The sequence below is a fragment of the Triticum aestivum genome, chromosome 3D, assembly GCF_018294505.1.
Source record: "Triticum aestivum cultivar Chinese Spring chromosome 3D, IWGSC CS RefSeq v2.1, whole genome shotgun sequence".
NCBI lineage: Eukaryota > Viridiplantae > Streptophyta > Magnoliopsida > Poales > Poaceae > Triticum > Triticum aestivum.
In genome coordinates, this window is record NC_057802.1 from 482,745,743 (window position 1) to 482,760,631 (window position 14,889).

General features: G+C 43.2%; 1 protein-coding gene across 1 annotated transcript; it reads right to left on the bottom strand.

The window, feature by feature from the left end:
* Positions 1 to 1,884: 1,884 nt before the first annotated feature.
* Positions 1,885 to 14,153, bottom strand: LOC123076387 (ASC1-like protein). The gene is made up of 7 exons (XM_044498667.1): positions 14,059 to 14,153; positions 13,795 to 13,873; positions 2,859 to 3,085; positions 2,618 to 2,773; positions 2,346 to 2,531; positions 2,027 to 2,211; positions 1,885 to 1,922 (listed from the first exon to the last, which is right to left on the bottom strand). Exons 1-7 carry the CDS (start codon positions 14,151 to 14,153, stop codon positions 1,885 to 1,887), a joined length of 966 nt encoding a protein of 321 aa, XP_044354602.1.
* Positions 14,154 to 14,889: the final 736 nt, after the last annotated feature.

The following is a 14,889-nucleotide window of genomic DNA, read 5'->3' on the forward strand; positions in this document are numbered from 1 at the left end:
CTCTCTCCCTCTCTCCCGTGTTCTTGAGATGTCATGATCTTGATGTATCACGGGCTTTGTTAATAGTCGGATCATATGGTGTTTTCCCCTCTCTATCTTGTTGTGATGAATTGAGTTTTCCCTTTGAGATTTATTTTTATTGGATTGAATACTTTTATGGATTTGAGAGCACTTGATATATCTCTTGCATATGAATACTCATGGTGACAATGGGGTATTGTATTGATTCACTTGATATATGTTTTGGCACTCAACTCGCGGATTCCCGAGGTGACATTGGGGTAATCTATGCATAGGGGTTGATGCACGTTCTTGTCTTTGTTTCTCCGGTAGAAATATTGGGGCACTCTTTGAGGTTCTTTGTGTTGGATTGAGTATTATGAATCTGAATTTGCTTTGGTGTTATTTTAGTATGAACTCTTGGTTATCGATCGGAAAGAATAGCTTTGAGGTGGTTTCGTACCCTACAAACAATTCTGTCTTATGTTCTCCGTTAGATAGGAACTTTGGGGTGATTCTTCATCGCACTTTGAGGGATGGTTATACGATCCAATTATATTAGAATTGTTGAGAGATTGCACTAGTGAAAGTACGGACCCTAGGCTTTGTTTTCAAGCATTGAAATACCGTTTGTGCTCACTTTTATCGATTGCTACCTTGCTGTTTTTATTTATTCCGATTATAAAAATATATTTCTACCATCCATATTACACTTTTATCACCATCTCTTCACCAAACTAGTGCACCGATACAATTTGCCATTGTATTGGGTGTGTTGGGGACACAAGAGATTTCTTGTATTTGGTTGCAGGGTTGTTTGAGAGAGACCATCTTCATCCTACGCCTCCCACGGATTGATAAACCTTAGGTCATCCACTTGAGGGAAAATTGCTACTGTCCTACAAAACTCTGCGCTTGGAGGTCCAACACGTGTCTAAAAGAATAAAGTTGCATAGTAGACATCAGAGGTCTAGGAGGAGGTGGCGCAGCGGCGACAACAATGTGGTGGTGCATGCGGCGTGGCGGCGGTAGTGTTGTGGAGGTGGATGCGGCGCGGAGCGAAGAGTGCTAGTTTAGACTAGCCGGAGCACACCCATCTATCTTTATGAAACTGGGGGAGATGAAGGATCGGGGATTTTCTAAATTCTTTATGTCAGATTCTCCGCAAAGGGGTCTACGTGGCGACTCTTGGTTTTCCCAATTGAAAAATTAAACTGATAAATCTTTCCAGAGTTCCTATTACCAGAAATTCGGCATAGTCGTCACCTAGTCCACGTGGGGCACCTCGGTCTGGTCTTTGCCGAGTTCATTTGGACCGGGACTCAACAAATAAAATACTTTGTGGAGTTCGACTGATCGCTAAGTTTATTTATCTTGGCACTAGCCTAACTGTCCTATTTTAGATCGGTTCTCGGAAAACTGTTAACATTGCCGAGCTCCTGACAAAAAGAACTCACAAACCCCGGGAATCTAGGCATCTTCAGTGATTCGAGTAGTGGTACGCAGAAAAAAGATGGAACAAAAAAGCAAAACATGATGGTTCACACTCGCACCACTTAATTTCAATCAAGTCGGATAAAAGATAGTTTTTTTTAACTTGGAGACTCTCAATATTTCTACAATGACATTTTGACATGTATTGGGAGAGAAAATTTACAATGTTTGATTTATGCCTCAAGATCCTGAATGATATCGTATCAAGGATAATTGTTCTAGTGACACCGAGATTTGAGCCTTTTCAATTTTGTTCTTGTAACATAATTTCCTCCTAATCGACATGCTAACTGGTTCCTCCTTGACATTATTATTCTTTATACAACCCTTTTGCACAATTCTCATTCCAAACAAGAGACATCATATATAGTTCTTCAAGCATCCAACAACCTACAGATTAATCTTCATGATCATTTTCGCCTTAGAATCTGTTTGATAGCAGGGATAACTTATAAGAAATACATAAGAAGATGCTGCTGAGAAAGAAAATAAATGTAACACCGAGGAAATGAGCAAGAAAAGAGTAACTGACCGGATCGAACATCCTCACCAACATGCCCACTGGACTGGATTTGTTTGACAAGCATCCTATAAATCAATACCCACCAATATATGTGAAAGACTAGAAGTGAGAACAAGAGAGTGTTGAAAAGATAGTAATATGAGCTTCTGTAGATTTTGTTGTTGTCCTTTTCCAGGATCATAGCTACTTCATAACTGAAAAAGATGAGAGATCATGAAATTGATCAACAAAATGCACTACAAAATCTACAGTGGAGTTACTCTACTTTCTAATCAGGTAAAGTAGCACCACATGCCAGAATAACATAGAAACTGTAGTAGATGTTTACCTTGTGCTTCCTAGGATCCATAAAGGAAAAATTATTAGCCGAAGAAGGATCCAAGAAGCCACAAAAAATAGAAATGCCACAGCAGCTAGCCACTCACAGCTACTGTACTTGGCCATCTTTCCTATCTCTACGAATATATCACTTGCATCATGGATGGCTAAAATGACTGACCCAGCACGAGATAATCTGTTTGCAGTAGCAATACTTTTAGGTTTGGCTATGTTGGGTATCATTATATGGGTATAGAAGGGCAATTACACGCATCTACATACCTGCAAATATAGGACATAACAATTAGAACAACAGTTGCCACATGGTGACATATGGAAACTCCGAAGTCCTTTCGCCTTGTTTCCCAGATCAGAAGTGCAATGATAGAATATATGTAAAATCCAGCAACAAACATGTATACAGCCTTAAGCTTCAGCCTAAAGAGAAAAAAAACAATGTTGAGGCCTCTTAGTGAAATAAAAATTGCAATGAGGAACAAATGAGGTTATTTCTCTCACTCACTTCATCTTTTGATTAGGCCAGAGCTGCTCGCCGGGCCCTACCCAAAAGTATCTTGTATTTGTGAACCATGGCTCATTGTATGTCACAGATAATGAAAATAGTTCCGCCGAAAGAAAATAAACAAATTTCCAGGCTGATTCTTTAAATTTGTGGATTTTGTTTCTCCTTTCATGTATTTCAGCAATCTTGTCATGTCCCTTTCTAAATATAAGTCGTCTTGCTAACACCTGTGAAGAGAGTGAGATAAAAGAGCTTATATTAGAGGGAAACCAGAGTAAACCTAGGTTAAGCAACTCAAACAAGAGAGGATGAAATTTTGCCAGTGTAGCCCATATTTTCTTCCATTACATGTTCTATTATTTTCCTAGATAAGGTTGGATAGTGGAGTGTCCTACGTCACAATAGATTAACAAGAAATATCACAACCAGTTTCATGGCCGTCGTCATATCATATATCATATCCTCTATTCTTAAATAGTTGCAACCCACTACCTACTTTTCCTCATCATGCAACTATGCCACATCATCAAGTCATGCATGTGGTCATTAGTTACATTTGTGCACTAATATATGCATGCAACCATGCCACCTCATTAATCATGTACGGATTTGTTTCACTAATTTTTGTGGGCAGCATAGACTGTCATGTTACACATTTTCATAGCACGACTTACATATATTTGTACATTTTTGTAGCATGAACTACATATATTTGTATGTTGGACGCTTGGAGCAAATATATGTAGGTCATGTTACACACATTTGTTAAAAATGGCCCCCGTTTGGCTTCAATCCGATAGATTTATCTTTTTACACAATATTTTGTGATATCCTTCATATACATTATTGTTCTCGAAATATACCCCGATGGCATTCTTAAATTTGTTTTTGCAATAGTTTTAGATTTTCTAGCATGTATTTATGCATCTATTTTACAAAGGTTCTCCCAGCAACGCGTGGGACATCATTTTGTATAACAAAATAGATGATCCGCACTAACCTACTTCTCTCAACATGCACACCTAACACCTCAACATGTAATTATGCATGGGAAAAGGCACATGCGTAGAAAAGGTCCACCTTAATAAATAAATATAATAAACCATATTTATTCTAATTTAAATTCTCATATTAAAATATATATATATATATATATATATATATTCTATCAAACTAAATCTCATCAAAATATATTGCGACCAATGCCTTCAGCAACGCATGAGGGTATCATCTAATATGCCTAAGTAGTTGATCTCCACTATCTCTATTTATCTCAAGATATATATTTTTTAATCATCCAAGGGTATCATCTAATCCGGCTGGCTCATTTTATCAGATAAACCGAATTGATTACCTTGGACGATTAAAAAATTATCAGATTCTGCAGGATATTCTCAATACCATATATTGCCATCACTAGTAGAAAAAGGGCTTTCGATCGGGCCTGGCCAGCCCATTAGTCCCGGTTCTTATACGAACCGGGACCAATGGGTGCATTCGTCCCGGTTCGTGAGCCCAGGTGGCCGGCCGGGGCCTCGTGGGCTTTGGTCACGGTTCGTTTGGACCCATTTGTCCCGGTTCTAGGCACGAACCGGGACCAATGGGCCTCGCTCCTGGCCCACAACCATTGGTCCCGGTTCCAGCCACGAACCGGGACAAATGATTTGCCTATATATAGCCCATCGCCGGCGAGCAGAGCACTCCACACTGCTCTGTTTTTTGCTGGCCGGCGAGGGGAGGGCATTTGGGTGCTCTAGCTCACCTCCTATGCACATGAGGTGTTCGATGAAATGTCCGAGCCACACTAGTTAATATTTCTTCTCTCGAAACTCGACCTCCGAGCTCCATTTTCCCCGAGATTTTTCTAGGTTTAGCGGTCCGTCACGTCCCGTCCCCGTCTTCACCGCCGTCGATCGCCCGCGCCGATCTCGTCGCCGGCACCACCGTGGTGAGCCTCTTGTTCTTATCTTCTTTCTGAAAGAAAAAAATTCTTACTTGAGATAGATACTTGTCTAATTTTCTTACTTTTATTATTCCTTGTTATTATATAGTGCGATGGTTCTGGTATCCGCCCCCGTCGGCCCTCGTCCTGTCTATGATTCGGATGTGGTATATATTATCTTTTTATAACTATTTGGTTCATTATTGTTTATGACAATTATGCCGACCAACGTGACATAGATTTTATTTATGTAGGAGGTGGTTGAACCGGAAATTCCAACCGACCCTATTGTCGAGAGGTTAAATTTAGTTGAAGAAGAAAACAATTACTTGAAGGAAAAAATAAAAAAATTGAGGAGGAGAAGATGATATTGGAGTTGCATGTTGCGGATGTCGTCGATGATCACAAGATCAAGATGGATGCAATGCGGTTGAAGATTAGAAAGATTAGAAAATATGCCATTCATACCGAGGCTTGGTATCATTATGCCGTTGGATCAATTGTTACCTTAGTTGTGATTATGATCGCATTTGTTGTTGCATTGAAAGGTTTTACATAGTTTCAATGTATGGTTTAACTAGATGCTCTGGAGAGCTATATGTTGTTCAATTTGAACTATGTATGTACTTTGGTTTTAATGTGATGATGAACTACTATTAATTTGGTCACTTATCTATCCATGTTCATTTGTAGTGCTTTTCAATTTCAGGGTCTTATAGCTGAAAAAAATCAGTAAATGCATGAAAAATAACAAATGAAGTCAGAAAGGGTTGAAAATTGATGATGTGGCTTTGAATGGTGCATTTTGAACACAGAAAAAGTATGGAGTTCAAATAAGTTCAAAAAATGAAATCCCTTTGTAACAGACGAGTTTCCGTATGAAACCCTGATACTTCGAAAGAGATTGTCCGTTTTGTACACGAAGTGCATCCAGTTTTTGCCGTAAGCCTCTCTACTTTCTTGCACATGCTATGTGGGTGAAATGATGATACCATGCCAACTTTCAACCTTTTCAGAGTTCATTTGTAGTGCTTTTCAATTTCAGGGTCTTATAGCTGAAAAAATCAGTAAATGCATGAAAAATACAAATGAAGTCAGAAAGGGTTGAAAATTGATGATGTGGCTTTGAATGGTGCATTTTGAACACAGAAAAACTATGGAGTTCAAATAAGTTCAAAAAAATGAAATCCCTTTGTAACAGACGAGTTTCCGTATGAAACCCTGATACTTCGAAAGAGATTGTCCGTTTTGTACACGAAGTGCATCCAGTTTTTGCCGTAAGCCTCTCTACTTTCTTGCACATGCTATGTGGGTGAAATGATGATACCATGCCAACTTTCAACCTTTTCAGAGTTCATTTGTAGTGCTTTTCAATTTCAGGGTCTTATAGCTGAAAAAATCAGTAAATGCATGAAAAATAACAAATGAAGTCAGAAAGGGTTGAAAATTGATGATGTGGCTTTGAATGGTGCATTTTGAACACAGAAAAACTATGGAGTTCAAATAAGTTCAAAAAAATGAAATCCTTTGTAACAGACGAGTTTCCGTATGAAACCCTGATACTTCGAAAGAGATTGTCCGTTTTGTACACGAAGTGCATCCAGTTTTTGCCGTAACACTCTCTACTTTCTTGCACATGCTATGTGGGTGAAATGATGATACCATGCCAACTTTTAACCTTTTCAGAGTTCATTTGAAATGCTTTTCAATTTCAGGGTCTTATAGCTCAAAATAATAAGTAAATGCATGAAAATTTAATAGCAAAAAGAATTATCATAAAATAAAATAAATAAGTAATTTGAAACAAAATAATATAAACTTTAATAAAATATATAAGTACAAACAAAATAAAATAAAATAAACTTTAATAACATAAATAAAATTTATGAAACTAAAATTATCAAAGTATTTTCTGTTCAAAAAATTATAAGCAACCTCTAAAATTATGAAACTAAAATTATATAAAATTGATGCATCTAAATTATCAAAGTAGTTTCTGTTCAAAATCATTAAAAGCAAAAATAATTTTCATAAAGAACTTTTTTTGTTAGAAACTTTAATAGCAAAAGAATTATCATAAAATAAAATAAATAAGTAATTAGAAACAAAATAAAATAAAATAAATAAGTATTTTGTTGTAAGTAGAAACAAAACAAAAAAATAAAGCAAAAAAGAAAACAAAAAACTGGGAAAAAATAAAAATTTGCCACCTACTGGGCCACCACGGCCTGAATACGACTAGAAACCCATCCATGGGCCAGGATTCAGGCCCGCATAAGGCCCAGTAGGCCCATCAGGCATAGCAGTCGACAATTAGGCCCGTAAGCCTGCAATGGAGAGGAGCTCAAGAGGGGTGCGGCAGTGGGGCTTATAAACCACTGCGCGCCCCTCTCAACTAGCGAGGTGGGACTAAACTTTCGACGCGGGCGCAGCAGCACAAGGCCTTTGGTTCCGGTTGGTGGCACCAACCGGTACTAAAGGGGTGCATTGGTACCGGTTCGTGGCACCAACCGGGACCAATGCCACCCCTTTAGTCCCGGTTGGTGCCACCAACCGGGACCAAAGGCCGCCGCTTCCCGCCCTTTGGGCTGCTGAAAAGAGGCCTTTTGTCCCGGTTGGTGGCACCAACCGGGACTAAAGGTCGCATTCGTCCCGGTTGGTGGCACCAACCGGGACCAATGCCCTGGGTATATAAGAAAACAGTTAGTAGTTTCGACCAAATCCATCACTTCTTCCCCCGACGCCCCTGCTCCTTCTCGCCGTCACCGCACGACGCCCCTGCTCCACCTTGTCGTCGCCGCCGCCACCAACGCCGTCAGGCTGCTCGACATCGCCGTCGCCGCTGCCACCGACGTCGTCAGGCTGCTCAACGTCGTCGCTGACGCCCTCTGCCCCGACAACGGCGTCGACCCTCGCGCCCCTGCCGGCCCCGACGCGCCGCCCACCGTGCCCCGCCGCCCCCTGTGAGCACCAGCCTGCTCCCGCACCCCTCCCCTGTCCCGCGCCCCTGCGCCCCTGCCCTGCCCCGCCGGCGCCGGCGCCGGCGCCGACCCATCCGCCGTGCCCCTCCGCCCCTGCCGGGTGCTAGCTATTAGATTTTTAGATGTTTTTAGATGTTTTTAGATGCTATTTTTAGATGTTTTTACATGTTTTTTAGATTATTTTAGTTTATGTTTAGTTTAGTTTTAAGATTAGGAAAATTTCAGATGTATAGTTATATTTATTTAGATGTATAGTTTATTTAGATGTTGTAGTTTGTTCATAAAAATTGTGCACTTTTGTATAGAAACTTTATTTTTTTCATATGTACGAAAATGTAGAATGAAAACGAAAACAAACATATAAGAAAAAACAAAGGAAAAAATGAAGAAGGACCCGCGGTGAAGCAAGTCTTTTTTTTAAGGTAGTTCGTTGTTAAAGTGAGGGGGGACGTCCGGAGCACCCCCCGGCCCTCTCGCTCGACCAAAACTCTCGAGGACACCCAAACCCTAGAAAAAAACAATGTCGGTCTCCTACCCCCTCCCGCCGCGCCCCTACCCGATCGACAAACTCTCTTGAGGCCACCCAAATTTACCAAGTTAAAAGAGCATTGTCGTCGAGGCCACCCCGAACCCTTGAAGCGTTGTTGAGGCCACCCCAAACCCTTGAAGCGTTGCGAGGCCACCCCAAACCCTAGAGAAGCGTCGAGGCCAGGCCACTAATATGATTCCTTATTGTGCTTAGCTAGCTAGTTCAACGTTTGCCACTAATATATCCATCTGTCATGTTTGAATAATAATTGCCATGTTGTAAATATTTGCAGAAACTATGGATCCGCACCCCCGAGACGAAGCAAAAGAAGCGGTGTTGGGGGAGATAATCGCACACGGAAGTGATGCCGTCTTGTCGTTTCTCAACGACACATGCACCGATGGTCTGGAAAGACAGGATGAAGAAGCAGGCTACGACGATGATCAAACAATGGAGGAGGAAGGACACCGTGATGACGGCTCCGGTGACCGAATGGAGGGGGAAGGACACCGTGATGACGGCTCCGGTGACCGAATGGAGGGGGAAGGACACCGTGATGACGGCTCCGGTGACCGAACGGAGTCCGGCCAGGTATATATATTAATTAATTAAGCATGTGCTGACTATAGCTAATTGATGCATTAATTGTTTTTGGTATGTACACATATTAACTCTCTTCTTTTTCTTCTTTTCTAGCCCTCCGGATCGAGCAACACTTCGGTAACGAGACGAGGCCCGAAGAGAAAGTTGCGCGCGGATGAAAGGTACACGATCATCGAAATTGATCGCGCTGGCCAACCGATTGAACCCCTCCGGACCAAGCAAAAATTTAATGCTCAGTGCGGGGTTCTAGTTAGGGACATGATCCCGATCAGCATCGAGCAATGGTTGAAGCCTAAGGACAAAGACTCTCAGGTGTCTTATGTCAGCGATAGGCAGAAAGCTGATCTTTGGACCGCGCTGCAGGAAAATTTCACCTTCCCGCCAGAGGAGGATCCGGAGAATCCAGTTAAAAAGCCAATGATCAAGGCTTATGCTCTTAAGAAGATGGCTGAGCTATTCAGGAGGTGGAAGAATGAGCTGAAATCATCGTTTGTCGACCAAGACAAGACTCCAGAATTCATCGGCCGATTTGAGAAGATCAAAGATCAGTGGCCCGCATTTGTCACCAAAAAGAAATCTGAGAGAGCAGCGAAGATGTCAGCGACAAACAAGAAAAATGCTGCAAAGAAGAAGCATCACCATCGCACGGGGTCAGGTGGCTACCTGAAAGCCCGGCCGTTGTGGGACAAGGCTGAGAATGACCTCATTGATAAAGGGATCGAACCAGAGACGCGACGCTGGCCAGACCGTTGCAGGACTTGGTTCTTCGGGGTTGGGGGAAAATTGGACCCTGTAACAGGGAAGTGCGTTTGGACCAACGAGCAGCTGAACACACCCATCGAGAAGCTTCAGGAGTATATCGAAAAGGCGCAGCAAGGGACGTTCGTTCCGGACAGAGAGAACGACGAGCTCACAGAGGCCCTCGGGAATCCTGAGCACCCCGGACGGACACGAGGCACGCCAGGCTCCCTTTCGTGGAAGGCTGGATTTCCCGACGCAGGCGGTTACAAACGCCGGGAGAGGAAGAAGAAAAAGGAGTTGACCCAACTACAGGCGCTGCACGCAAGGGTACAAGCGCTAGAGGAACGAGAGGCAGTTCGCAGCACGCGACCTGCCGAAGCTACACCCGAAGCTACCCCGCCATCTCAGCGGAGAAGCAGCGTGGCTTCCACGGAGCTGCTTCAGGAGCCTGTCTTCACGGCTCCTGCTAGCTACCCCGTAGATGCTATCACGGAGTCTCAGCATTGCCACCTTATGACGCAGTGGATGGAATTGAAAGTCAAGGCGGCTGTTGGCTCTGTTGCACCTCCTGAACCTGGCGCAACTTTTCACTGCCGGCCGATTCCAGAAGGATATGCTAGGGTGATGGTGGATGAAATCACAGAAGGATTTGAGGACCTCCAGCTTGACCACCCTACGGGTGACGGGGAGACTCGGCTGGGTTCTTGTCTGAAGACTCCATGCCTATGGCGGAAGGAGCTCATCAACCTTCCGAACTGGACGCCTCCGCCTCCTCCTCCTCCTCCGGCGAGTCAGGGCACTCCGCCTCCTCCACCGCCTCCTCCTCCGGCGAGTGACGATCAGGGCACTCAGCCTCCTTCTCCGGCGCGTGGCGGCACTCCGCCTCCTTCTCCGCCTGCGCCGGCGCGCCCGAGCAGCCACCAGCCTCCTCCTTCTCCGCCTCGCCAGCAAGGGCGGAAGAGACCCGCCGCCGCCCCGGCTGCTCCGGCGCGTCGTAGTCCTTCTCCTCCGCCTCGTAAGCAAGCACGAAAGAAGACAGCCGCAGCCGCTTCGTCTGCTCCGGCGTCTAGCAGTACAGCCAGAGGCGGGAGGCAATACAGATACGGTCCACCTCTCAAGCCTCTAGAGAAGTTACCGTACGAGATGACCGTGGAAGAAAACAAGAAGATCGTGCAAAAAGAAGTGAAGGACTTCTTTGAAGGGGCGAAAGCAGAGAGACATCCACCTCCGGAGGAGAAGGTAGATCCGGTGAAAGCAAAGCGCACTATCGATGCCCTGAGCAAACCACCAAAGTCTCCGCAGAAAACCAACTATGAGCGCGTTACTAAAAAGGTATATCTCAAAGCGGAGCGGTCGGGAAGTACTGTCAGTGATCAAAGGTTAAAAGAACGACGAGAAGCTGGGAAAAAAATTGCCCAGCTCGGCGAACAAGCGAACCAATCGTGCCCCCCGCTCAATGTGTCTAGCGACATCGTCGCTAATGCTCTGGGGATGGTGCCCGGTTATAACAATCTTGGAGATTACCTGCCCGACGATGTACATTATGATTTCTTGGAGGTGGAGTACAGGAAGCCTCTCGTCAATGATGAAAAATTTCTAACAACGATGATGCGAAGATTCCATGATTGGTACATGAAAACCTGCAGAGAGTCTGGGGGGACGAATACTTTGTATCTGAGAGTTAAAGAGGAGCACGACCTCGTTGGAATTGATCTGTTGTATGTTCCATTTGAGGAGTTCTTCCAGTTCTTCAATCAAAAGGCCCTCGATAAATTAACGGTCACTTGCTACTGTCTGTAAGTACTACTTCTGTCATTAAGTCTCTATATATAGCTCAGCTCTTTCATTGCATGTATTTATAATTATCCTCACTATATTATGCAGATTGAAGATCGTCGAGTGCAGAAAAGCAGAAATGTATGATATTGGGTTCATTAACACAAATCTCATAGATGAATTTCAGGTTAAAAAGAGCGCCAAGATGCCGAGGCCAACTTGCTCAAATCATTGATAATAAATCAAAACAAAGATTTAATACTCTTTCCTTACAACTTCGAGTGAGTGTTACTGTCGTGTGCATATTCGGTTTCCCTTATTACTCGAGCGAGGTTATAGTAATGTAATTGATGAGTTATGCATGCGTGCGCAGCTTCCACTATATTCTCCTGGAGATTAAGCTTGAGCGGGGACTAGTAACCGTCTTAGACTCGAGACGAAAAGATCCCGAGACCTATGCGGACATGACTAAAATTCTCAACAAGTAAGTTCAATCGATCATTATCGCACCATATCGGCAACTTTTTGTTCATTTCCTGATATCTCAAGTAATAATTATTTTCTTTGTCTTGCAGGGTTTGGAAAAAGTTCACCGCAGAAGCTCCGGGACTGCCGAAGGAGCTGCGATATACATACCCGAAAGTAAGTACTACTAGCTAGCTAGTTGCGCGCATCTCCCGTTGATTCTAGCTACTTTCATCAATGCCATTTATAATGCTTCATTATCAGTTTGATTGACCTCTATTTCTCGTAAAGTGCTTGTGGCAGGAACAAGGGAATGATTACTGTGGATACTACGTGTGCGAGTTCATCTACAACGCGACTTGCAAAGATAAGCGGGGCTACTCTAAAAGACAATATGAAGTGCGTAAGCAATAATATTCACAATTTCATTTTATTACACCATCATTTCTGTTGAGTTTCATTCATATATATGTATTAACCCCCTTCTTCAAATTAGACGTGGCAGATGCGGAATGAACTCCTACCACAAGATCGCATGAAAGCAATTCAAGAGGAATTGGCGGGATTCTTTCTTGACCACGTCATCAATAAAGCCGGAGAATACCATGTGGAACTTGAGTTCAAATGCTAGGGGATTGTAAGAGATCTTACATATTGTATATGTATGTAGCCAGTAGCGTCGGATAGATAATACGAAAACTTGTTGTTCGACCAATCTCTCGGAGAAGGAGAGGTCGATCACTTGTCTCGGTATGCATGACGAACTTCTGTACTTAATGGTTTCCTTCGTTTTCTTACTAGCTAGCGTGTCGAGGGCCTCTCTATACGTATAGTACGTAGCGTCGACCAAGCACAGAGATAAGAGAGGACACTTCTCTCTATTAATTAATTAGCTACCTAACACAATATATGAAACACCTTAATTAACCATACAAAACCCCCAAATCCACCCCCCTTTCAGAAAAAAACAAAAACCCTAGCCCCTGAACAGCTGACGCGTGGATGCCTATTGGTCCCGGTTGGTGCCACCAACCGGGACTAAAGGGCCTCCTGCCTGGGCTCGCAGCACCGGCCACGTGGAGGCCATCTGTCCCGGTTCGTGTAAGAACCGGGACTAAAGGTCTAGGCATTAGTAACGACCCTTTAGTCCCGGTTCCCCAACCGGGACAGATGGGCCTTATGAACCGGGACAAATGGCCCTTTTTCTACTAGTGCATGTTCATGGGATCGATATCTGGTTGACCAAAATATGTATACACATACATATCCATCTCATTCCTAAAGGGTATACCATATCCTTAAAAAGGATGCGGATTTGAACCAGAAATTTTATATATCTAAGAGAGTCATCTTCACTATTTTTTTGTCTCAACATGCAAGCATGCCACGTCATCATACAGTTCTGCATTGATAAAGCTCAACTCAACATGCAACTATGTCTGAGAAAAGACCCACCACCACAGGCAACCATGCATAGAAAAATATTTTTCAGTCTATTATTCTACTTATATCAATAAATATTTTACAATTATACATAATTAAATATATTAAGTCATATGCATTTTGAATTTTGGTTCACGTGTTATTAATCTAAATATTTATATTCCACACAAACAAATCTCATTAAAATACCTTCAAAAAAATCTCATTGAAATATATTGCAACCGATTTCCATAGCAACGTGCGAGGTATCATCTAGTTATTGATAACATTTATATCTGCCTCTAACTGATGCAAAAAGAAAACTAAAGCAAAAAAACTGACTCTCATGTCTTGTCACTCATCCATAAAAAGAAGGATATCGCTGACCAAGTGGACTTGCATATCCCCAGCTTATTCCTTGTTGCCCTTGAACCAAACGGGTCCTAAACGGGACAGGAAAACAGCCAGACAATTTACCTCAAAGACGAATTGATCGAGGATCAAGCGCAAGGCGGGGAAGAAGGCGACGAGTAGGGGGAGCAAGGCGTAGTCAGGCCTTGTACAATGAGAGGTGCTTACGAGAGGTGCTTCAAGAAATAAACCAGGATTTCCTTAAGCGCCGGCGCTTATTTGTACAGGGTAGACGCTTAACTAAGCGTCTCTTCTATAGAAATAGGCACCGGTGCTTCAGAAAAACCCGGTTTATTTTTCTAAGCACCCCCTAAGCATCTCCCATTGTACAAGGCCTCACTGTACTCCGGGTAGGCCTCTGCCTCCCAGTCCACCGGTGCTGAAGAAGAATATGATCCCATAAAGACCTCTACCAGGGACGCCATTGCAGGCAGAGGCGGGAGATGCAACTCCTATAACGCTGGGTGGCTGTTGGATCCAAAACTACAAAGGGCAGAAAATGGACTGGTTGCCGGTCCAAGTAACCTAAGAGCGCTTATGAGCTATATATAAGGAGAAGGATGAGTCAACACAATAAGAACAGATTTGAGATGGGTGGGTGGGACTGAGCTGAGCTGAGCAAGAAATTATAATCTCTGTCTTGGTGGTAGAACCATACCAGGAAGGCGAGTCGGATGAACTGGCGCGCGAGTGCTTTTAAGCAACACGATGGGTTGGATAGAAAGATGATAAATAGAAGTCAGATTTTTATACTCCCGCCTTCCTATATACGTGGATAGCGCATAGTGTTAAGAAAAATCTTTATGATATAAATGAGACATGTATTATCATGAAAAAAAAGAGAACCGACAATAGACGGATCTGCCGCTATAAATCTTTATGATATAAATGATACGTGAATCTTGCCGCGCTGTATGCGCGCTCCCTAAAATACTTTTTTTTTTGCAGGAACTCTAAAATACTTCAGATGTCAACGCCACGCGCGCGCTTGCACGGCCAATAGAGCATCTCGTGCACATGCCCTCATAAAAAAGGAGAGCATCTCATGCAAATAATTTTTGACAGCATAGCATCTCATCAATATATAGTATGGTCAATCGAGCATCTCCTGCAAACAGAAGTAAACAAAAAAGGAGAGCATCTCATGCAAATAAGATATGG

Excerpts from the sequence above, each read along its gene's own strand:
- LOC123076387 (XM_044498667.1), bottom strand. The coding sequence starts at position 14,153 with ATGGCGTCCCTGGTAGAGGTCTTTATGGGATCATATTCTTCTTCAGCA. Across the intron at positions 2,774-2,858 it reads TGGCCTAATCAAAAGATGAA|GCTGAAGCTTAAGGCTGTAT; the intron begins GTGAGTGAGAGA and ends TTTTCTCTTTAG. Across the intron at positions 2,212-2,345 it reads TGGATCCTAGGAAGCACAAG|TTATGAAGTAGCTATGATCC; the intron begins GTAAACATCTAC and ends CATCTTTTTCAG.